General features: G+C 41.6%; 1 protein-coding gene across 1 annotated transcript in view; it reads left to right on the top strand.

Annotated features, from left to right (window-relative positions):
- Positions 1 to 22,978, top strand: part of CHUK (conserved helix-loop-helix ubiquitous kinase) — a 40,547-nt gene that overhangs the window by 5,994 nt on the left and 11,575 nt on the right. The window contains exons 3-16 of the mRNA XM_021713825.1: positions 1,723 to 1,837; positions 2,798 to 2,867; positions 3,639 to 3,727; positions 5,160 to 5,249; positions 5,381 to 5,505; positions 5,845 to 5,952; positions 6,809 to 6,944; positions 11,301 to 11,495; positions 12,981 to 13,083; positions 17,614 to 17,737; positions 18,141 to 18,292; positions 20,589 to 20,650; positions 21,616 to 21,725; positions 22,519 to 22,568. Of these exons, the coding sequence (XP_021569500.1) occupies positions 1,723 to 1,837; positions 2,798 to 2,867; positions 3,639 to 3,727; positions 5,160 to 5,249; positions 5,381 to 5,505; positions 5,845 to 5,952; positions 6,809 to 6,944; positions 11,301 to 11,495; positions 12,981 to 13,083; positions 17,614 to 17,737; positions 18,141 to 18,292; positions 20,589 to 20,650; positions 21,616 to 21,725; positions 22,519 to 22,568 (1,529 nt within the window). The remainder of the gene's footprint in view (positions 1 to 1,722; positions 1,838 to 2,797; positions 2,868 to 3,638; positions 3,728 to 5,159; positions 5,250 to 5,380; positions 5,506 to 5,844; positions 5,953 to 6,808; positions 6,945 to 11,300; positions 11,496 to 12,980; positions 13,084 to 17,613; positions 17,738 to 18,140; positions 18,293 to 20,588; positions 20,651 to 21,615; positions 21,726 to 22,518; positions 22,569 to 22,978) is intronic.

The following is a 22,978-nucleotide window of genomic DNA, read 5'->3' as shown; positions in this document are numbered from 1 at the left end:
ACAACAATCACTACTCTCCTTTCTTTTACACCTATTTTTGTTAGTGTAACTATTGCTTTGTAGAAAATTACTCTAAAATTTGGTGACTTAGAACAGCAAAATCTGGCCACACCTGTAATCCCAGTACTTTGGGAAGCTGAGGCAGAAGGATTGCTGGAGCCCAGGAGTTCGTGACTGTGGCGAGCCATGATCATGTGACTGTGTCTAGCCTGAGTGACAGTGAGACCCCGACTCAAAAACAACGACAGCAGACATTTAGTATCTCACAATTTCTGTGGCTGGGGCATTTGGGAGTGGCTTATCCAGGTGGTTTCCTCTCAGGTCTTTGGAGCTTCATTACTGTGATCCAGAGTCTTGCCTGGGGCTGGAGTACCTGCCCCACTGCCATGTGTGGTTGTTGGCCACAGGCAGAGTCCCTCATCATGTGGCCTCTTCCTCGGGAAGCTTGGATGTCTTCATGACATGGCAGCTGGCTTTCTCAGAGCACATGGCCTGAGTGAGGGAGAGCAGGCTAGAAACTGGCATATTGTTTATGATCTTTCCTTGGAAGCCACAATCCATCCTTTCTGCCACATTTGTGTGTTGTAAATAGTCACTAAATGCAGCCTACATTCAAAGGGAGGATGGTTGAGCTCTGCAAGGGAGAAGGGGACATACTATGCACCTTCCACAGCTAGTGTGCTAAGCACTTTACAGATCATTCTTCCGTTGCCACGGCATCTTGTGTTTAGGTATTATTCCCGTTTCATAGATGAGGAAGTTGACCGCACAGTCACAGAGATGGTGGCTGGGGGAGTCCGGATTTGAAATGAACACTTTCGACTCCGGTGTCTGTGCTCCATTCACTTTAATGATGCTCAAACTTGGCCATGTGGCAGAATCACCAGTGTAAATTCTCAGGCACCATACATGGAGATTCTTTTTTCCCTCCCTCTTCCACTTTCCATTCCCCTTCCCCTTCCCTTTCTTGACAGGGTCTCTCTGTGTTGCCCAGGCTGGCTTCAAACTCCTGGGCTGGAGTGACCCTCCCCCCTCAGCCTCCTCGGTAGCTGGGGCCACATATGAGCGCCACCAGGCCTGCTGAGGTTCTGTTTCTTCAGGTCCCTAGGACATGGGAATCTATTCCAGTTTTGGGAGCCACTGCATGATGATATGATGATGATGACCGGATGATACATTAAGTTTAAAAAAACACTGACAGAAGACAATGTATGGTGTGCTTCCATATGTATTGGAAAATTTGTATTTGTGCACAGATTAAAAACTGGAAGGAAATATACCCAAATTGTCGGTGTTTGCCGCAGGGTGCCGTTGTAAGTCAGTGTGGGGAGAGCAGTATGATGCGGGCTTTGGAGCTAGCCTGCCGGCTGTGAGTCCTCACTGGGTGTCCTGTTCCTTAGCCACCTTGTGCTTCCATTCTCTCCTGCGTGGTGAATGTATTATAAATCTACCCGTAATAGGCTTATTGTGACAAGTACTTGATGTATACAAAGTGCTTACTGCTTGGCACATAGAAATGTCATAGTGGTGATAGTGATGGTATGTTGATGTCTATTTTCTTTTTTAAAATTGCTAATTTTTAGTGATACAGATCAGAAATTAGAATACTAGAAATACTATTAATTTTTCTCCCCATCTCATTCCCCTCTGTCAACTACCATTTCAAATCCAATTCCTTTTCAGTGGAACTTTTTTCCTTATCATGTTTTCCCTTCTTCTTAGGTTGAACCATGCCAATGTTGTAAAGGCCTGCGACGTTCCTGAAGAACTGAATGTTTTGGTCCATGATGTGCCTCTTCTAGCAATGGAATACTGTTCTGGAGGAGATCTCCGGAAGGTAGTGTGGATGCTGTGAGATGAGATAGTAAATTGCAACTTTATCAGTGTTTGAATTGCATCAAGTATGACTTAGAATAATGATCAGAGAACTATGGCTTGCTACCTGCTTTGTAAATAAAGTTTTATTGGAACACAGCCATGCACATTTCTTTGCACACTGTCGATGGCTGCTTTCTTAAAGCTGCAGAATTGAGTAGTTTTGATAGAGACTACATGACTTGCAAAGCCTGAAGCATTTACTTTCTAGAAAACGTCTGTTGACCCTTAATTTAGAACATGCATTTTTGTGGTTCTTTGCATAATGGGCCTATATTGATGCTGTTAGATCAAAATATCAGTGTTTAAGGTGCTTATAACAAGTTTTCTCTATTGCAATTTTTCTTTCCTATCTTTTTTTTTTCTGGAGTCGGGGTCTCACCCTGTTCCCCAGGCTGGAGTGTAGCAGCTTGATCCCAGTTTACTACAGTCTTGACCTCCTGGGCTCAGACAGTCCTTCTACCTCAACCTCCTAAGCAACTGGGACTGTAGGTGCACACTACCGCATCCAGCTAATTTTTTAATTTTTTTGTAGAGATGTGATCTTGATATGTTGCCCAGGCTGGTCTCAAGCTCCTGGGATCAAGCATTCCTCCACCTTGGCCTCCCAAATTGTTGAGATGACAGGCGTGAGCCACCATGCCTGGCCCCATATTTCTTTTCAATGTGCCCATATGGCTATTTTTATATATGTCTGTGAAATTTGTTAGCCTTTTCCATTTTCAAATACTTTTTGCCCCTTTTTCTTTGATGAGCTGTGTTTGAAGTTTAGATGCCCTCAGTATGGATTTGGTACTTTTTTCCCTTCTTGGACTTTCTTTATCATGACTTCTTTTCTCATTTGAATATAGTAATTAATGTCTGTCACTATTGCAGCCCAGCAATGTGCAGAACATATTTTTAGATTTCTTTTTTTCTTTAGCTACTCAACAAACCAGAAAATTGTTGTGGACTTAAAGAAAGCCAGATACTTACTTTACTAAGTGATATAGGTATGTAATCAATATTAAAATACCATTGTAATTTCATGCCCCTTTGGTCCATAAAAGATTCTGTATACTTCTTGGGAGTTAAGGAGTATTGTCGATGTACAAAACAGAGATTTTTAACCTCTCTAACAAATTATCACAAAAATCTGTTACTGTTGTTGCTAAATTAAAACTAGGACATTTTGTTGTTTTTTGTTTTTGGCTGGAAGTCCTTCTTTAAGAACTTAAGATGTTCCAGTGCTGATTAAAAAAATGGTGTGACATGACCTTACTCAGTTTCACTCCCTTCCAGCTGACATAGTCATTTGTTTACATCAGAACTCTCTGTGGGTTAGAGCCTCAAGTCAACTCTTAGGGGAAAACCGTTATTTACTCTAAAATAATCAGTACCCAGGCCTTTGGAGGAAACTCAAAAGCAAGAATTTGTTTCCCCATATGTTTTGGTTCTGCTTCTTTTCCTAGGGTATGGGGACCAAAGTCCACTTGAAGAGGGTCATTTAGGTGGGAGGAGAAGCCTATAAGAGTAAAAGGGATTTTTCTCAATTGCTTTTTCTTTTTCTTTTTGATGTTAATTCTAATAATGAGCATGATTGTAATTCTGTAGTGTTTGTTTATTGTTACTCTGTTTTCTGTGAAGAAAACATGAACTGCTGTAATATAGTTATGATGATCCATGTGAATTTGATCATCAAAGCAGATCTGTACAAGTGTGAGGTAAATTATTTTGACTGAGTGTTTTCTATTACCTCAAAATACATTTTAAACTTTATTTAGGGTCTGGGATTCGATATTTGCACGAAAACAAAATCATACATCGAGACCTAAAGCCTGAAAACATAGTTCTTCAGGATGTCGGTGGAAAGGTGAGTGAATTGGAAGAACTGGCCTGTGCCTGCACAGTGCGGTCTCCCTCTGCAGGCCATCACTGAGCCCTGGTGTCTGCTGTGCACCTACAGCACTCCACTCTGAGTTCTAACCCTCAGCACCCTGAACTGTCACTTTATGCTCAGTTTTTTTATCCTCTCTGCTAAGCAGGGGCTTCAGAAGAGGAGGAACTGCATGGCTTTGTTCATGTCTGTTTCTAGCACCGTGTCCAGCACGGATGCAGGGGTGAGGAAGTAACTTGTTCACCCTCACTGTTACTCTGTGAAGCACATCCAACACACACACACACACACACACAGCGCCTGGAACACTTTACTTTAAGAAAGAAAATATGTATATATTTTTAAACTCATTTTCCTTTCCCAAAATCCTAAGTTCCTATTTAATTAACATTTAAATGAGTCATCCTGAGAAGATCCAGAAATTGTGAATTGCCTCTTAAAATGTTCATATTCATCAGTAATTTGGCAGTTTTCTTACCTCTGGCATCCAAATTCCATTCCAGTAAAGACTTAGAGACAAGTGTCTGCACCTTGCATTGGACTGTGTGCGAACTCTTTAGTTAGTGAAGATGGTAGTTGGTCAGTTGGAGCTGATGGAACCTTGGATGTTTCTTTATATGCTTGACACCAATTATCTCTGCTTTTTTGTGTAGCCACAGACTTTAGGACATGCTTGATGTTACATAGGTGTTTACAGTTAACCTACTCTAAAGGGGATAGGATGCTTCAAGGTTGGAAGTCACCCTTGCCTTTGTTTTCCAGTTTAATGGATCAAGTTTGTTCTAGATATACCAAAAGAGAAAGTAAGAGCCAATCTGTGTTTAATTTTTACCATATATCAAGCACTGACTGAAGTTCTTTACTTTCACCGTTTCACTGAATCCTAATAAAAATTCTGTGAAGTAGGGAGTGTTAGTAATCAGAGGAAACTGAGAGGTTAAATAACTTGATCGATATCACATGCCTAGTGAAGAGGTGATGCTGAAGCTTGACACATGCTTGTGTTATTCCAGAGCCCAAGGTTCTCAACACTACCATTTCTACAGCCCTTTAAAGACATTGTTGTCAGCCGGGCTTGGTGGCTCAGCCTGTAATCCCGCGCCTTTGGGAGGCTGAGGTGAGTGGATTGCCTAAGCCCGCGGGTTCGAGACACACCTGGGCAGCGAGACCTCAGCTCTACAATAAATCAAAAAGTCAGCCGGGCGTGGTAGCGCATGCCTGTAATTTCAGCTACTTGGAAGGCTGAGGCGGAAGGATCGCCAGAACCCTGCGGTGGCCGGGAGCGGCTACTGCACTCCAGTCTGGGCAACAGAGTGAGACTCCAACTCAAAAAAAAAAAAAAAAAGACATTGTTGTCTTATCAAATTTCTCAACGATTTAATACTTACTCTGTCTTACGGTTTTTCAGATAATGCATAAAATAATTGACCTGGGATATGCCAAAGATGTTGATCAAGGAAGTCTGTGTACGTCTTTTGTGGGAACACTGCAGTATCTGGTGAGACCTGTATTGCTTCTTTGAATTTAGGTGTTTAAAATTCTCTTTTGAAGGTCATGAGTGTAGTAGTTCAAAAATAAAGTATCCTTTCCCACATTGTGTTGGTGTTTAAAGCGTTTTCTTCTTTGAAGGCTCCAGAGCTCTTTGAGAATAAGCCTTACACAGCCACTGTTGACTATTGGAGCTTTGGGACCATGGTGTTTGAATGCATTGCTGGGTACAGGCCTTTTTTACATCATCTGCAACCGTTCACCTGGTAAGAAGCAGCTGAGAGCTTGTGTGTGCTTCATGGGAATGGGGATTGTTTTTCATTACTTTTTTCTTTCTTTAATGGTTTAATTGTCTTTTAAACATGCAGTTGAATATAATTAAATGGGAGAAATCTTAAGAGTGTTTAAGGGTGGTAGGATTAACGGTAGTCAATATCTGTCAGGGGATGGGGGGACACCCCTTATCAACAAGGGTGCCTGAATGATGCATATTTGTATACCTAACCCTTAACTGTACCCCACAATTTTAAAATAAAAAATATGTTTTCAGAAAAAGAGTGTTTATGAGAATCAGGTTGTCAACTGAGGTAGCTTTTGTTTTATAGGCATGAGAAAATTAAGAAGAAGGATCCAAAGTGTATATTTGCTTGTGAAGAGATGTCAGGAGAAGTTCGGTTTAGTAGCCACTTACCTCAACCAAACAGCCTGTGTAGGTAAGTGTATTTCAGTTGAGGAGGTTTGCTTCAGTTTCTCCAGGGTTGTGGAAGAATAGTAGAGTTGTTGTCTGTTTCAAGAAGCATAATCCAGTAGAGGTTTCTGTGATGATGGAAACCTCTTTTTGTTTTTTGTTTTTTTAAGTAGGAGTCTCACCCTGTCACCCAGGCTAGAGTGCAGTGGCATACTCATGGTCACTGCAGCCTCGGCCCACTGGGCTCATGCGATCCTTCCGCCTCAACCTTTCAAGTAGCTGGAACCACAAGCACATGCCACCCCACTTGTCTAATTTAAAAAAAAAATTTATTGTGGAGATGAGTTCTCGCCAAGTTGCCCAGGCTGGTCTCGAACCCCTGGACTCAGGCAATCCTCTCGCCTCGACCTGATGGAAACCTTTATTCCTGTTGGCCACATGAATGGTGGCTAGTGTGACTGAGAAACTGAGTTTTAAATGAATAATCAATATATATAGCCACTTGTAAATAATAAATATAAATGGCTCCATATTGGACAACTCAGGCCTACTGGAAATAAGAATTGTTGCCTCATAGCTGACTGACTTAGGCGCCAAGAAGACTCTTGGAATAATGAAGTCAGTAGGTTCTTTGGAGAATGGAATTGGGGTTATCTGTCGGCGCTGCCTGGAATTAACTTACGTAGGTTTGGGTTGTTTTTTAATGGAGAAAAAAGTTTGTCTTCTCTCATTTCATGACTTATTTGAAAGTAAGATATAAAACGGTGCAGACAAGTGTTGGAAAAGAAAATGGACAACCTATACAGTTACCTTTTTAACACTAGAAAGGAAAATTGGAGCCTAATGATTCAATTTTCACCCTATTTTTGTACATTTTCTAGTTTAATAGTAGAACCCATGGAAAACTGGCTGCAGCTGATGCTGAACTGGGACCCTCAGCAGAGAGGGGGCCCTGTTGACCCGACTTTGAAGCAGCCAAGATGTTTTGTCCTAATGGATCATATTCTGAACTTGAAGGTTAGTCTGAGTGGGGTCTGCTTCATGAGGCCTGCATTAAAGTTAGAAGTTTATTTGGAAAATGAGCATACATAGATTATGGTGGTCTTTTCCTGATGTTGATTTGAGGAAGGAAGTGATGCTGCTGCTTTAGCAAGCTCAGTGTCTTCTGCACGGTATTTGTTGGTTGCGCCTTTGAAGCATCTTTTTCATGTGGTCATTGCTGCCTCTTCATCTGTGTCTAATTATCCTGGATTGACCTGGTGGGGGAGTTCCTGTCTGGCTTTCCTGCCCCTGAACTTACTGTAATCTGTTCAACATAAACTGCCTTTCTCAATTTCTGAAAGGCTTTTGTATTCTTCTGCCCAGGAAACTAGCAGTTTTTTTTTTGCCTGCCAAGTCAAGTGATCCACTTGGCTTTTTCTGGGCTTCCTCCCACCCAGTGTTGGCTCATCCCTGCCTCCTGGTGTGCACCTCACTCAGGAGCTAGTTGCTGCTCCATTGACCTCAAATCCATGATCGTTTCTTTGCTTTGCCGGATGCCATCCTTCTGCCCAGAGTGGTCTCCATCTCTGCATCTCCTCACCCACATGCATATGTCTCCAAGAGCTGCTCTTTAAGTGGTCTCTGCCACACACTTAATCTTATCCACTCTCTTTCCTAATCATTTCTCATGTTCCACTCATGCCCCTCCACTTAGGTTGTCATCTTCAATGCTGGGGTGCTTTTCCACTCTTATGAACAGTCGCTCACCCCATCCGTACCCCAGCATTCTGCACAGATTCTCAGTAAATTATGGTTGATATGAATGGGAACTATAGATAGTTCTATTTTGTTGTATCCCAGAAACAACTCTCATGGGTAGTCTTTCCATACGTAATGATTGCTTGTAGTATACATGGTTTCTAAAGTTAAAATGAGAAATTATAATCATATAAGGTTTTAATCTAACCTTGGCATACTTTATGAAATAAGAACTTGAGGCCATATTGATGTCATTCTTGACTAATGCTGAAAAGATCTCTGGCTTTTTTTTTTTTGAATTGGGAGTCTCACATTGCTATCTAGGCTGGAGTGCAGTGTCACCATATGGCTTACCACAGCTTTGACCTGGGGTCAAGTGATCCTTCTATTTCAGCCTCCCAAGTACTTGGGACTATAGGCACATACTGCCACGCTCAGCTAAGTTTAAATTTTTTTTTTTTTTTTTTTTTTGTAGAGATGAGATCTCACTATGTTACCCAGACTGGTCTTGAACTCTTGGGTTCAACTAATCCTCCCATAGTGCTGGGCTTATAGGCATGAGCCACTATGCCTGGCCCAGATATCTGGCTGCATGGTTTGGTTTTCCTCTACTGTGCCAAGGAATAATCATCCCTCAGTGTGTTAGCAGAGCAGGGTTTGGTGTCATCTTTTAGTTTTATGTTAGCTCTGAAAAGTTTCGGTTGTGCATGAACCACATCTCACATCATTTTTTCAGACTTGTAGGAATCATAGCATCATTTCTACTTTGAAGCGCATCTGTGAGCATCTTGTTACAGAGCATGGGTCAAGAGTACTCACAGGGTGTGTAGTCTACAAACTTTTATTCAGTTTATAGCAGCACTGTTTACCTGTCTGTGAATCACAGCAAAGGTTTACTTTCTCTTTATCTCAAGGACAGTCATTTCTTCCTCTAAGAATCATATTGTTGTGAGGTTGTACAGGACAAGGTATATGTAAGTACTTTTTATGGTAGCTCAGGAGGCTTCAGGAATACTTGCTAGACATGAGAACAGGACCAAATTTTGAAGAGTATGAGTTAATTAGGGAAAAGGTGGGGTGGGAGAGGTTGTTACAGGCAGGGGAGCATCCTGAGCAGAAGTGCAGAGGCCTGCTTGCTGTTGCTGCAGGATTTTTTCTCAAGCATTTATTAGGACAGGAAAGAGTGATGTCTGTTGGATTTTCACTTGAGAAGTAAAGCAATGGTGCAGTTGCTGAAAGATTTCCCTTTTAAAAAAGTTTAGCGAGTCTGACTGCGTGCATATTTCCCCAACTATTTATTTGTTATGAAAACCTTTAAATATGTGGGAAAGTAGAAAAAGTGCTGAACCTGCCACCGAAAGCAGTGGTGGAGCAGAAAAAGTGCTTTGAGTACTCTTTCTTTGCCTCCTCTCTAGTTCTCCCGACTGGAACTGTGTCCTGAGAGTCTCCCCGGGTTCTCTGCTCTTCCGTTGCTTTTGCTTCCTTTTACCAGGCAGTCTCTTCAGTTGGTTTGCTTTCCCTCTAAATTGCATGTGGGTAACGTCCACAGTTATCTCTCCAGTTGCGTCTTTTCTGCTGTGTCCTTATAACTGCAGTGTCACTGCACCTGGCTGTCCCACTGGCACCTGAGACTTAATTTATTAAAAACTGAGCACATTTGTTCCAGCCATTAAACCTATTTCTGCAGCTTTTCCTATGCCACTTATTTGTACTATCCCCCTTCCAGTTACCTAGGTAGTAAACTTTGACTGTCTTGACTATTCCTTTCTGTTTAGTCCAGTTATTTTATCAGAGTTTGTTTTGAATGTCATAACAATTCTGAGTTTGTCAGGTTCTCAATTTAGAACATCTTTTGTAGTTCCCTTTCGCCTACTGGGTGAAGTCTAACCCTTGCACTGCCATTCCACACTTCCCTTGGCTTCATGTCAGCCTCATCTCCTACTGTGCCCTGTGGGGCACCCTTTCAGGCACGTGTGCACTGGAGTGCTTGTGTTCTCAGATTGTGCTCATCCCTGTCTACCTCTCTGCTTCTGCCTGCCTCCTTGTCTTCCGCCTACAAGAAGCTTTCTTCTTTCAATCTTGGTTATTCCAGTCTTTCTTCCTTTTCAAAGTTTAGCTCAAGTAGTGCCTCCTTCATGAAGTTTATCCTTTATTTATTTGCTTATTACTTTATTTACTTGAGTTGGGGTCTCATTCTGTTGCTCTAGCTGGAGTGCAGTGGCATAATCATGGCTCATCATAGCCTTGGCTTCCTGGGCTCAGGTGATCTTCCTGTCTCAGCCTTCCAAGTAGCTGGGACTACAGGCGTACATGACCACATCCAAAACTTTTTTTTATGTTTCACAAGGTTTCACTGTGTTGCTCAGGCTGGTCTCAAACTCCCAACTCACGCTATCCTTCTGCCTCAGCCTCCCCAAATGTGGGATTACAGTCATGAGCCAACAGTAAAGCATCTAGTTGCACACCTCAGATACTTACAAAAAATTAAATTGTCTCAAAATAAATAATTTAAAAGACAAAAACGTAATTTTTTTTTGAGAGGGTCTGTGCATGAATCAAGATTGGCTCTATGGAAATAATGGTTGGTACTAGGTGAGGCATTCACAGGATTGGGAGGAGGGTTACGATACTGTTGTCTATAGTTGTGTGTGCTTGAAAACATCAATTAAAATTTGTATTTTAAGAGGGGGGAGAAAAGGAATAATAGTGGCCTTAGATCAGTGCTTTAATTCTGTAGTAAGGATTTCCAGCAAAGATAATTTTAATTACTCTTATGTACCGGTCAATATAAGGCGTGGAGAAATGTAGGCATTCATTTTATATGACTTATCTGAGAACATCAGCAGGAAGATAATTTAAAAATCATGTTCTGTTCAAAAGGCTGACCTCCAACTCTGTGGGTGTCCTTCATTACCTGGGTAGTGCCCTGCCCACCTCAGCCTCACTCTCTTGGCCTGTTTCTGGCTACTTTCACCGGGGCTTTAGGTGAGACTCGTGAGACTGGGTGCATCTCACTTGGGGGCCTCAGGCAGGTCCCTGCTCTGGGACTTGGTTGCCGTAGGAGTATAACAATGCAATTTCCTGTTTAAAGACAAGCCTTGTTCTCCTATCAGATAATTATTTCTTGAGGCAACACGACAGATAGAGGTTCAGCTTCAAACTCAACCAGTTATCAGCTGTGTGATCCCTCATTCGGCATTTAATGTCGGTCTCTGGTATTTCCCTCTCTTAAAACGGAAGTTAAAGATCTAACTAATTGGGTGTTGTATGAACACCTGAGCCCCTGTGGTTGTCTTCTGTTAGGCACTGCTTGGTTGAAGTGTTTCCTTTTAGGTCTCTGATAAGGCTTTTCAAATAAATGTGTTGTTTTTTTAATTGGGATTTTCTTGATTTTGTACTTCCCTAGAGCGTTGACATTTGTCGGCTCTAGCATCTCTTGTAGTAGAAAAGTAAGCTGCGGTTTTCAGAATGTCATTTCATAATTCTAGAAAGAGCTTGTACTTTGGAGAATACGCGAACCTGGTTGAGGGCAGGCAGTGCCTTTTGCTCATTTTCCTCTTTTAGCATCTTGCACTGAATCTTTCATGTAGCAAGAGGCCATTAAGTTTTTCTCTTTTTTTCTTTATCATACAGATAGTACACATCCTAAATATGACTTCTGCAAAGATAATTTCTTTCCTGTTACCACCTGATGAAAGCCTGCATTCCCTCCAGTCTCGTATTGAGCGTGAGACTGGCATGAGTCCTGGTTCTCAAGAGCTTCTTTCAGAGACGGGGATTTCTCTGGATCCTCGGAAACCAGCCTCTCAGTGTGTCCTGGATGGAGTGGTAAGAGCATTCTGATACGTCTGGAGCACACATGATCTGCTTCTGCAAAACAATCTATTTAAAGTGCCCTGCATTTTTAAATGCATACTTATGATTCCTTAGGGGGCACAGCTTGTAATAATTCTTTTAGTTTTGTCCTACTCCTGACCTTATTGCTTTGCAAGGTGAACAGGATAGAAGTGAAGCACCAATTGCTTTGGCCTTTGCAGGACTTTTTCTTTGGTGCCAGTTTTCTTACCTTCCATTCCTTCTTGAAATTAGACCAGCCATCTCCTAGGCCCTGCCAGAGGATAAATGGGTGGTAAAATATGATTGTGGTCTTGACTTTTTTTCCCCATTTTTATTTTTCTGACTTTATTGAGGCATATTTTAAATATCATGTAGTTTGTCTATTTCAAGTGTAAAATTTAGTGATTTTCCTCCCTTAATAAATTTACCAAAGTGTGCTGCTATAACTATAAATAAGTATAAAAGCAGTTCCATCTCAGGAAAATCCCTCATGTTCATTTAATCTCTATTCTGCCTAACCCAGGCAGCTAGCAATATATTTTCTGACTCCATAAATTTGCCTTTTCTGAAATTTCACATAAATGCAATTATGCAGTATGCAGTCTCTTGTGTCTGACCTCTTTCACTTAGCATTATATTTTTAAGGTTTATCCATGTTTGCAGCATGTATCAGATATATTTCTTTCTTTCTTTATTTTTTGGGTTGGAGTCTGTCACCCAGGCTGAAGTGCAGTGGCACGCTCACAGCCACCGCAGCATGGTGGGCTCAGGTGATTCTTCTGCTTCAGCCTTCCAAGTAGCTGAAACCACAGGTGTGCACCACCATGCTAATTTTTTGAGTTATTGTAGAGATGAGGTCATGCCAAGTTGCCCAGGAATCCTTTCACCCTGTCTCCCAAAGCCTGTGAGCCACTGCGCCCAGTTGGATGTTCTGATTTATTTGTTTGTTTTTGTTTTGTTTTGTTTTTTTAGTTGGAGTCTCACTCTGTTGCCCGGGTTGGAGTGCAGTGGCGTGTCTTTCAAGTAGCTGGAACTACAGGCATGCACCACCACACCTGGCTAATTTTTTTATTTATTGCAGGGACAGCGTCTTGCCAAGTTGCCCAGGCTGGTCTCGAACCCTGGACTCAGACAATCCTCTTGCCTCTACCTCCCACAGTTCTGGGATTCTAGGCATTAGCCACCACGCCTGGCCATATCTGAGTAGTCCACTCCGAGTGATTTTCACTGCATGGATGTGTGCCTTTTCATGTTTGTTCTTTTGGTTTTGGTGGCTGTTTTCCACTTTAGTCTATTCTCAAATTGGGGTTTCCTCCCTCAACAAAAGCTTAAGCTCTATAGCTGTAAGAAGTATGCTAATGCACACGACTTTGCTCCTTGCATCTGAAAGGAAGATATCTGGTGTGTAAGTATTTAGAGAATCTAGGACTTCCAAGGATCTTGGAGTAGAATTTTAATTACTTGTTTCTTTTTCAGAGAGGCTGTGATAGCTATATGGTTTATTTGTTTGATAAAAGTAAGACTGTATATGAAGGGCCATTGGCTTCCAGAAGTTTATCTGATTGTGTAAATTACATTGGTAAGTACAGCCCGTTTAGTGGCTGAGCTTTAAACCTGAATTAACATAATTTTGACTCTTAACATGATGAGTAGTAATGGCTTTTAGTGTTTCAGTTCTGTATCTCTCATACTTGAGGTTTCTTTATGTGTTGAAAATGGATTTATGTAGTTTGGAAGGTGAAAAGTTAGTGTTGATTATTTTGTGTGTGTATGTTTGAGTTGGAGTCTCACTCTGTCGCCCACGCTGGGGTGCAGTGGCACACTCATGGCCACCACAGCCTTGACCTTCTGCCTCAGCCTTCCGAGTAGCTGGAACTACAGGTGGGTGCCACCACGTCTAGCTAATTTTTTAAAATTTATTTTAGAGAAGAGGTCTCCAAGTTGCCCAGGCTGGTCTCGAACCCCTCACTTCGGCCTCCCAAAGTGCTGGGATTATAGGTGTGAGCCACCTAGCTTGGCCTTTTTTTTTTTTTTTTCCCCTGGGTTAGGTCTCACTGTGTCATCCAGGCTGGAGTGCAAGGGCACAGTCATGTCTCACTTCAGCTTTAACCTCCTAGGCACAGGTGATCCTCCCGTCTGTCTCCCAAATGACTGGGACTATAGGCATGTGTCACATGCCTGGCTAATTTTTTTATTTTTTGTAGAGATGAGGTCTTCCTATGTTGCCCAGGCTGGTGTCAAATTCCTGGGCTCAAGCCATCCTCCTGCCTCAGCCTCCCAAAGTGCTGGGATTACAAGCCTGTGCTACCATGCCTGGCCAAAAGCGGTAGATTTTAAGTCACCTCTAGATTTCTCATGTAAGAGATTTACTTTCCTGAGCATCAAGTTCTTACAGGAAAATGAAACTTCACCATTAATTATTCCTACTTTTTTTGTTTGTTTCTTTGAGTCGAAGTCTCACTCTCACTCAGGCTGGAGGGCAGTGGCATGCTCCTAGCCACCGCAGCCTTGCCCTTCTGGGGTCAGGCGATCTTTCCACCTCAGCCTTCCAAGTAACTGGAATCCCAGGCGTATGCCTCCACACTGGATTAATTTTTTTGAGTTGTAGAGATGAGGTCTCACCACGTTGCCCAGGTTGGTCTCGAACCTGTGGGCTCAGATAGTCCTCTCAGCTCGGCCTCCCAAAGTACTGGGATTTTAGGCGTGAGCCATCGCGCCCGGCCTATTCCTACTTTTTAATTATCCTTTCGTTATCTAAGGATGTTCAAAATTTATTTCATTTTGTCCTATAATACTGCTTAATGTTCAAATGTTTTGATTTATCCTGTGAAAATTACTCTTTTCTTTTGAGGTAGTTAAGTGTTTGATCAATTCATGTATACCAAACTAAAATAAAGCAGAAAATTGTGGAATCAGGAGCAAAATTGAGCATAGGGGCTAAAATATATGTAATCTTGCCTCTCTTTTGCCTTTTTATTTGTTTTCTTTTAATTCTTTCTTTTTAATTGAGGCACGTTTACACATAGTGAAAAGCACAGATGATATAGTCTGATGATTTTCGACAGCTGTATATACCTGTCTGATTCACACCACACCATGGTACAGAATATTTCCTTCACCTCAGAAAGTTCTCTCGTCTCTTTCCAGTTCATTCCCCCCTTGCCCGCGATTTTATTTTCACTATTTTTTTAAAGAATGATTTTAGATTTCTAGAAAAACTGAACAGACAACACAGAGTTCTCGTATAACCTCCTTCCCTCACACATATAGTTTCTTGTATTGCTGTTATCTTTCCAGTCTGGACAACATAGTGAGATGCTATCTCTTAAAAAAAAATGAACTGGGCTCGGTGGCTCAGCCTGTAATCCTGCGCCTTTGAGAGGCTGAGGTAAGTTGAGTGGATTGCTTGAGCTCGCGGGTTCGAGACCCGCCTGGGGAACTTGACAAGACCTCATCTCTACAACAAATAAAAAAAAATTAGCCGGGCGTGGTAGCACGTGCCTGTGGTTCCAGCTCCTTGGAAGCCTGAGGTGGAAGGATCGCTGGAGCCCAGCAGGTCGAGGCTGCGGTGGCCGGGAGCGGCCACTGCACTCCAGTCTGGGTGGCAGAGTGAGACTCCAACTCAAAAAAAAAAAATATTAGCTGAGCGTGGTGGCTTGCCTGTAGTCCCAAGAGGTCCGGGCTGCAGTGGGCTGTTGATCGTGTCACTACACTCCAGCCTGGACAACAGAGTCAGATCCTGACTTAAAAAGAAAAACAAAATCTTACATTGATATGGTACCTTAGTTCCAATTAGTGAATCTATATTTCATTACTAATTAAAATCCATACTTCGTTCAGATTTCCTTAGTTTTTAGCTGATGTCTTTTCTCGGTTCTAACATCCCACCTAGAATACCACATTACATGTAGTTGTCGTATCTCCTTAGCTCCCCTGGCTGTGACAGTTTCTCAGACTTGTGTTGTTCTTGATGACCTTAACAGTTTTGTTCATTGCATTTGAAGAGTGCTGGTCAAGTGTTTTATAAGACGCCCCTCTGTAGGAATTTGTCTTTTTGTTTTTTTCATGATTAGACCGAGATTATGGGTTTTTGAGAGAAAGGTCACAGAAGTAAAGTGACATTTTCATCTTATATAAAGGATATATCACTACTTATGCTTGTTGATATTGACCTCGGCCACTGCCTGAAGTAGTGTTTGTCAGATTTCTTCACTATAAAGTTTAACTTTTTCCCCCTTCCCCTGCTGCCCTCTTTGCAAGGACGTTGCCATGCATACGTGCATATCCCATGCTTAGTGGGGAGTTACATTCCCCTCCTTTGGAAGAGAGTATGCCCGTCGTGATTTGTTGGGAATTCCTCTCCTTCCCGTTTCTTATTCAGTCATTTATTTATATCAGTATGGATTCCTGAGTGCCTACTTTGGACTTTGTGTTGTAATCTAACACTACTGCGTCTCATCGCTCCCGTTGTTGATCTTTGGTCACCTGAAACTCTTCCAGGTGGTTCTCGTGCCTCTTTGGCATTCCCCTCTCAGTGGGTTGTTTTTGTTTTGTTTTTTTTAGCACGTCCTTACATTCTGGAGCTGTGAGCCGCTCCAGGTCCATCCGTGTATTTCCTGCCCCGTCCTAGAGTCAGCCATTTCTCCAAGGAACCTCGGTTTCTTTTATTGGAGAATGGGTGCTTGCTGCTATGGGCTGTCATTTCTTTTAGGCCTGTTCAGACTTTATTTATTTATTTGAGACAGGGTCTCCCTCTGTCACCCAGGCTGGAGGGCAGTGGTGCAATCACAGCTCATGGTGGCCTTGAACTCCTGGGCTCAAGGCATCCTCCTGCCTCAGCCTCCTGAGTAGCTGGGATTACAGATGCAAGTCACAGTGCTTGACCAGGTTTTATTTTTTTTAAGTGTATGATGGCACGGGCACAGTGAAGCACCTCTCTCTCTGACTTTTTTTTTAAGTTTGATTTTTTTCTTTTGGCCTATTATAGGAAGCCACAGGATGAAGTGTGAGTATATAAAAATAGAAGAAAGTTTAATTGAGGCTATTAATAATTACTGAGGGAAGCAAAGATTTTTCCAGATATATAGCTTTATTTTTTAATTTTTTTGAGTCAGGGTCTCACTGTCACCCAAGCTAGAGTGCAACGACACGACCGTGGCTCAGTGCAATCTTGGCCTCCTGGACTCTGGTGATTCTTCCACCTCAGCCTCTCACAGTGTTAGGATTACAGGTGTGATCCTAGGATTACCTGCAGATTTTTTTTTTTTTTCAAATTCATAGTGACATGGTCATGCCATATTATCCAGGCTGGTCTCAAGCAGTCCTCTCACTTCAGCCTCCCAAAGTGTTGGGATTATAGGTATGAGCCACCATACCCAGCCAGCTTTATTTTTTTAGAAGTCTGCTTCAAAAAGAAAGAAAAGAAAAAAAAGTCTGCTTCAATAATATGTTTTCTCAGTATGAACATTAGTGTAGTAAGTTTTGCCTAACCTTTTTCTGAAGTTTTAATTGGCAAAAATGATGAATATTCTTACCACCTTAGAGTTTAGAATAAATCTCTTCCAATGCAGGATAATTACATATGTTAAAATGAAATTTCAGTGAATTTAAGACATAGCTGCCATGGTTTTAGAAAAGTAGCAGTCCCTTGACCAAGAGAACAGGCAAATGATCATCACAAATAGATTATTTTTTTTAAAGCCTGGCATTGAAGAAAGCATGATTTATTAAGCTGGCATTTACCCTGTGTGTTTTCTTGAAGCTGGGTTGGTGTTCAGAGGAGAAGGGACTTCATTTAGAACTTGAAAGAAATAAACAATTTGAATTAGCAGAGAGAAAAAGAGTATTCCAGGTTAGAGAGCAAGCAAAAAATACAGATACAGGATTCATGTCAAGCTTTGGAGAGTAGTGATGGTCCTTCGTCTCTGTTTCCCGTTGTTGGAGCAGGGCGTATGTGTTGCAGGCGCTCACTCAGTAAATGTCTGTTGAACTGAATTACTGAATTACATGCTGACAAGTGTACCTTTCTAGCATCTGTGACAGAGTATAATCAGTGTACCCTAAAAGTCCTCAAAAGCAGTTCTCCCCTTTCTTGTCTTCTTGCATACAGTGCAGGACAGCAAGATACAGCTCCCGATTATACAGCTGCGGAAGGTGTGGGCTGAAGCCGTGCACTACGTGTCTGGGCTCAAAGAAGACTACAGCAGGCTCTTCCAGGGACAGAGAGCAGCAATGTGAGTGAGTGTGTGGTTGGTTAGCAGCACGATGTCATGTGCGGCGTGTACGCAAGACCAACTCTTGCCAGTTCTCACGAATCAGTATTTCATACAATACCAACATATTGGACCTAGTTGAAATGTGATCTTCTGATTAGACTTGTAGAATTCTTAATAATGATCTGAAACCATCTCATTGTAATGGCTTCAGAGCAGTATTTCCTGAAGGGTCCCAGAGTAAAAATATTGTTTATCATAGAATATCCCAGGCAGGAAGTCCTCAGAGACCAGCTAGTTCTCATAGATCGATAATAGAAATGTAGGCTTTTTGTTGATGGCAATTTATGTTTTAAAATTATTGTCCATTGTTTTTGAATGCTGATAATTTTTTTTTCTTTTTTTGCTTTTTGCTGTGGTTTAGGTTAAGTCTCCTTAGATACAATGCTAACTTGACAAAAATGAAGAACACTTTGATCTCAGCATCGCAGCAACTGAAAGCTAAATTGGAGTTTTTCCACAAGAGCATTCAGCTTGACTTAGAGAGATACAGTGAGCAGATGACCTATGGGATATGTAAGTATCTTGGTGCTGTATTTGAAAGGAGTGTCTGGTTTCTTAAAGCCATCTGCTGTTTTGCCTTCTTAACTCATTGCCAGTTTCACTTAACTTTAGAACAAGGAACAGGAACAACTTAAGTGATCATGATCGTCTTGAGTGTTAGTTCTTTCTTAATCCTTTAGTTAAGCAACTTAGCTTCACAACTGGACTAAAATCATTTAATTCCAAAAAAAAGAAGTGATTTAAGAATCTGTGGATTTCAAACCTCATTTTAAAAATAGATGCAATATCTGTACTTCTTAGCTAGTGCTATGTACTGAGTTTGTGTCCCTCAAAAATTCTTATGTTGAAATTCTGACTCCCAAGGAGAAGGTACTAGGAGAGGGGGCTCTTGGGAGATGATTAGATCCTGAGCGTGGAGCCCTCATGCTTGGGGTTAGTGCCCTTATAAAAGAAGCCTGAATGACATGTGAGGACACAGCAAGAAGATGGTCATCTGTAAAGCGTAAAACAGGCCCTGACTTGCCACTGAGTCAGCCTTAATCTTGAACTTCTCCAGAACTGTAAGAAATACATTTCTGTTGTTCATATGCCACCCAGTCTGTGGCATTTTGTTATAGCAGCCCAAGTGGACTAAGACAACCAGGGGAGTCTTAAACTACTTATCTCTCTGTAAGTAATAAAGCAACTGACTCCAAGGTTATGTTTTTTTTCCAAACCATCTACTGTGGAGTCCTCCTGTTTTTCACTGTACATAGTCTCCAGATTTTCAATAGTTGACTCCAAGCTTATCTTCTACAGATGCACTAAGGAAATATAAGAAAGCAGAGTTAAAATTCAAATGAATTAAAGGGTTCACTAGTTTTTAGGAAATAAATGCTGTTGTACACGTGCTCTGAGCAAAGTCTGTGTATCTCAGATTAAATGATCGACAGTGTCCAATTGCATGAATAAATTTACTCTCTCGAACTGGTTCTATTATTGATGTTTTATTTCTGTTTGTGTATTATAGGCACTCTGGTGAATGACAAAACATTATAATGTTTGTGTGTGTGTGTGTGTGTGTGTGTGAAAGTAGGATTTATTGAGAAACAAAAAAACTCCCACAGTGAGAGGGGACCCCTTCAGGGGTTGCCACATTATAGTTATTTTATTAAAATTCTTTGACCTGTCAAATCATATTGTACAGCTGTTAAAAAAAAAAAAACAACAAGGTAAATCCAGATGTGCTGATATTAAAAGATCACTTGGATCTTTAATTGACAGCAATCTTTTAAGTTGTGGGGAAAAGTTTTTTGTTTTTTTTAGTTGGAGTCTCACTCTGTCACCCAGGCTGAAATGCAGTGGCACACTCACGGCCACCACAACCTTGACCTGCTGGGCTTAGGTGATCCTTCTGCCTCCGCTTTCCAAGTAACTGGAACTACAGGTGCACGCCACCACACCTGGCTAATTTTTGTGATTTATTGTAGAGACAAGGTCTCACCAAGTTACCCAGGCTGATCTCGAACCCCCAGGCTCTGGCCATCCTCTTGCCTCGGCTCCCAGAGTGCTGGGATTATAGGCTGAGCCACTGTGCCCAGCCAAGGGAAAAAGTTTTTAAAAAGTATATGAATGGTCTCACTTGTGAGTAATAGGGTATATGTCTATGTTACCAGTAATCATAGTAAGATCCCTTAAGGTAGAGGGGAGGAAGAAAAAGTCTTCTTTTTGCAGTGTTCAATTTTTTAAAAAATCAAATGTATATATTACTTTGAAACATTTTCTTAATGAGAAAATCATCTGTGTTCACTTCCTAGGGCTTCCATAGCGAAATGCTATAAGCTGGGTGGTTTAAGACAATAGAAATGTATTGTCTCACCGTTCTGGAGGCTAAAGTCCAAAATCAAAGTGTTGGCAGGGCTGTGCTCTCTGCAGGGACAACCCTTCCTTGCTTCTCCCTGGCATCTTGTGCCTTGCCAGTCCTCCGTGGTATTCCTTGGCTCACAGCTGCAGCACTTCAGTCTCGGCCTCCATTGTCACATGGTGCCCTCCCCTCGTGTGACTATACCCTCTGTCTCTTCCGAGGACACTAGTCATATTGGATTTGGGGTCCATCCTACTCCAGTGTGATTATTAATTCAGCTAATCACACCCATGACAGCCCCATTTCCAAATACGCTCCCATGCTGAGGTGCTGGGGTTTGGGACATCAACATATCTCTTGTGGGGACACAGTTCAGCCCTTAACACATCTTTGATGTTGATGTGACAAGGAGTCAGGCAGGCTGGTTGTTAAAGCCGCGGTAACCGACTGAGGCTTTTCTTTTAGCTTCAGAAAAAATGCTGAAAGCCTGGAAAGAAATGGAAGAAAAGGCCATCCGCTATGCTGAGGTAAAATCACTGCCCTCATTTTGTGTGCTTATTAATTCGACGTCTCCCTCGGAACATGTCTTTGGTTTTGGTATATAGAAGGCATTTTTCGTGTCATTCCAGTGTTTGGGCAAAATTCTAGTAGAAATTTTGCATATGTAGAGGGAGGTACCATAGTGATAAAAACAAGGGCTTCGGGCAAGGTACACAGCCTCACAGAGCTTCAGTTTCCATACTATGCCGTGGGGACAGCACTCTTTTAGTAGTGTAATGAAGAATAATTGGGATTCAGTAATGGTGGATATCACTATTATTTTTATCACCGGTTAAGATAGGATGGCTGCACATCCTGGTTTACCTGGGTCATTCTCAGTTTATAACTGATGTCTTGACATGATTCTTCATAGTACTCCCTTTCACTGTCAGATGGATGCTGGTTTGGACAATAAATTACATGGTCTCCCTAGGTATAGAGCAGACATTTTTCCTTACCCTGCACTTTTGTCCATGGTTCTCGATTGTGGCTCTCCTTAATGCAGGTACTTACCCTGAGGATGTGGATGGGTGTTGATATTTGGGGTGAGAAATCCAGCGTCTTCATCTTTCTGTGTCCTTACTCAAGGCAGTTGGGAACAAGAGGCAACTAGAGCCAGAGAACTGAGATGCAAGTAATGCCAACAGTTTTTGTGGCCGCTTTTTCCTGTCGTTAGTGACACCCGATGTACCTTTTTGTTTTCCCAGGGAAAAGGCGAATGCTAGTAATGTGCCATTGTCAAGAGGGAAATGAGAGAAGCATGAGAATAAGTGTGTTCTTATGTGAAAGAGTATCAGATCTAAAGAGTAAAAAGCCTTTAACAGAATCAGTGTTGCACGTTAGTTAGTTTTCCTGCCACGGCAACAAGTCACTCCCTGCCCTTGCAATCTGAGTTTTGTTTCCTGTGGTGTGCTGGCAAACCTATTTCCTCTGTGTTTTCGTCATATTTTAGGTTGGTGTCATTGGATACCTGGAGGATCAGATTATGTCTCTGCATGCCGAAATTATGGAACTCCAGAAGAGCCCCTATGGGAGGCGGCAGGGGGACTCGATGGAATCTCTGTAAGGAAGTACTTGCGCTGTTGGGCTTGACAACTGTAACTGTTTGTGTGCCGGACATGGTGGCTTACACCTGTAGTCCCGGCACTTTGAGAGGCCAGGCAAGAGGATTGCTTGAGTCCAGAAGTTGGAGACCAGCCTGGGCAGCATAAGGAGACTCCTATCTGTACAAAAAAAAAAAAGAAAAATTCTTTATAGCAAATTATTCTTTTGCTTATATCTAGGAGATTAAACCTCTCTGTGGTTCTTTTCTATAGTTTTCCTATTCCCAAATATATTGGTATTGAATTTAAAATGGAAGCTTTTTCTTAGTCATGGGAAACTTTGGAAATAATTCTTTCACTTGACCTTTTTTGGTTTTTAATAAAAAGTCTTTTTCATGTGAGTGTTAAAAATTTTCCAAGTACATCTAAATTACAAACGATTTCCTTACTTACTATACCTCCCGTCCAAAGTATTGATTGCCTCTTAAATGCCCTAAATGAGGTTAACTTCCTGAGTGTCTAGATTTAAAACTTTAGATTTTTTTTCCTGGTCACAGAACATAACTTTTGCCTGTTTAAGTGTCTCTGGTGCAGGGATGTGCTTGTGGTAGATCAGCAGATATGAAGTATATTAAACTTGGCATTTTAAGAACTTGAATAGTTCTTGCTTATTACGGAATAAAATGCACTCATTGACAATATGTACTTGCTTTAAAACAGGATCATTATTCAAATAATATTGTTCATTTCAAGTTGCGAGTTGTTGGAATCATTAAATTCTCTTCACAAATAGCATGTTTTCTCTTTTGCAGTGAACAGCGCGCCATTGATCTATACAAGCAGTTAAAACACAGATCTTCAGGTAAGGCACATTTGTTACAGTACTTGGAGGCATTTTAGAAGAACATCACTAGCTTAACAAATGTGGGGGATTTAAAATTTTTTTAATTTACAATGAATTTAAAGCTGCAAGATAAATTTCAGTTTTGGTATTGTCAGTGAGACATTTATGGCACAATAGCCTTAAATTTGTCAGAATTTAAGAAATTAGAAAGGGAAAGTAACAAGGAAAGTGAACTCAAAGAAGAGGAAGCATGAAAATGTATGGGAAAATGGAAAACAATCAGCGTGGCATAAGATTAGAGAAGCTGGACAGAATTTGGTGCAGTGCGTTCGAGTCCATAGTTAGAGGGAAGGCCCATGCAGGTCACCCGGAGAACGATGTCTCTTCATCTGCCCTGGCTACTGATTGCTTGTTTCGTGGTGAAGCAT

The sequence above is a fragment of the Carlito syrichta genome, unplaced genomic scaffold (genome assembly GCF_000164805.1).
Source record: "Carlito syrichta isolate Samal-C Ts95f unplaced genomic scaffold, Tarsius_syrichta-2.0.1 Scaffold304751, whole genome shotgun sequence".
NCBI classification, from domain to species: domain Eukaryota; kingdom Metazoa; phylum Chordata; class Mammalia; order Primates; family Tarsiidae; genus Carlito; species Carlito syrichta.
The sequence above is the reverse complement of the archived record's forward strand: the minus strand, read 5'-3'. Positions and strand labels throughout refer to the sequence as shown.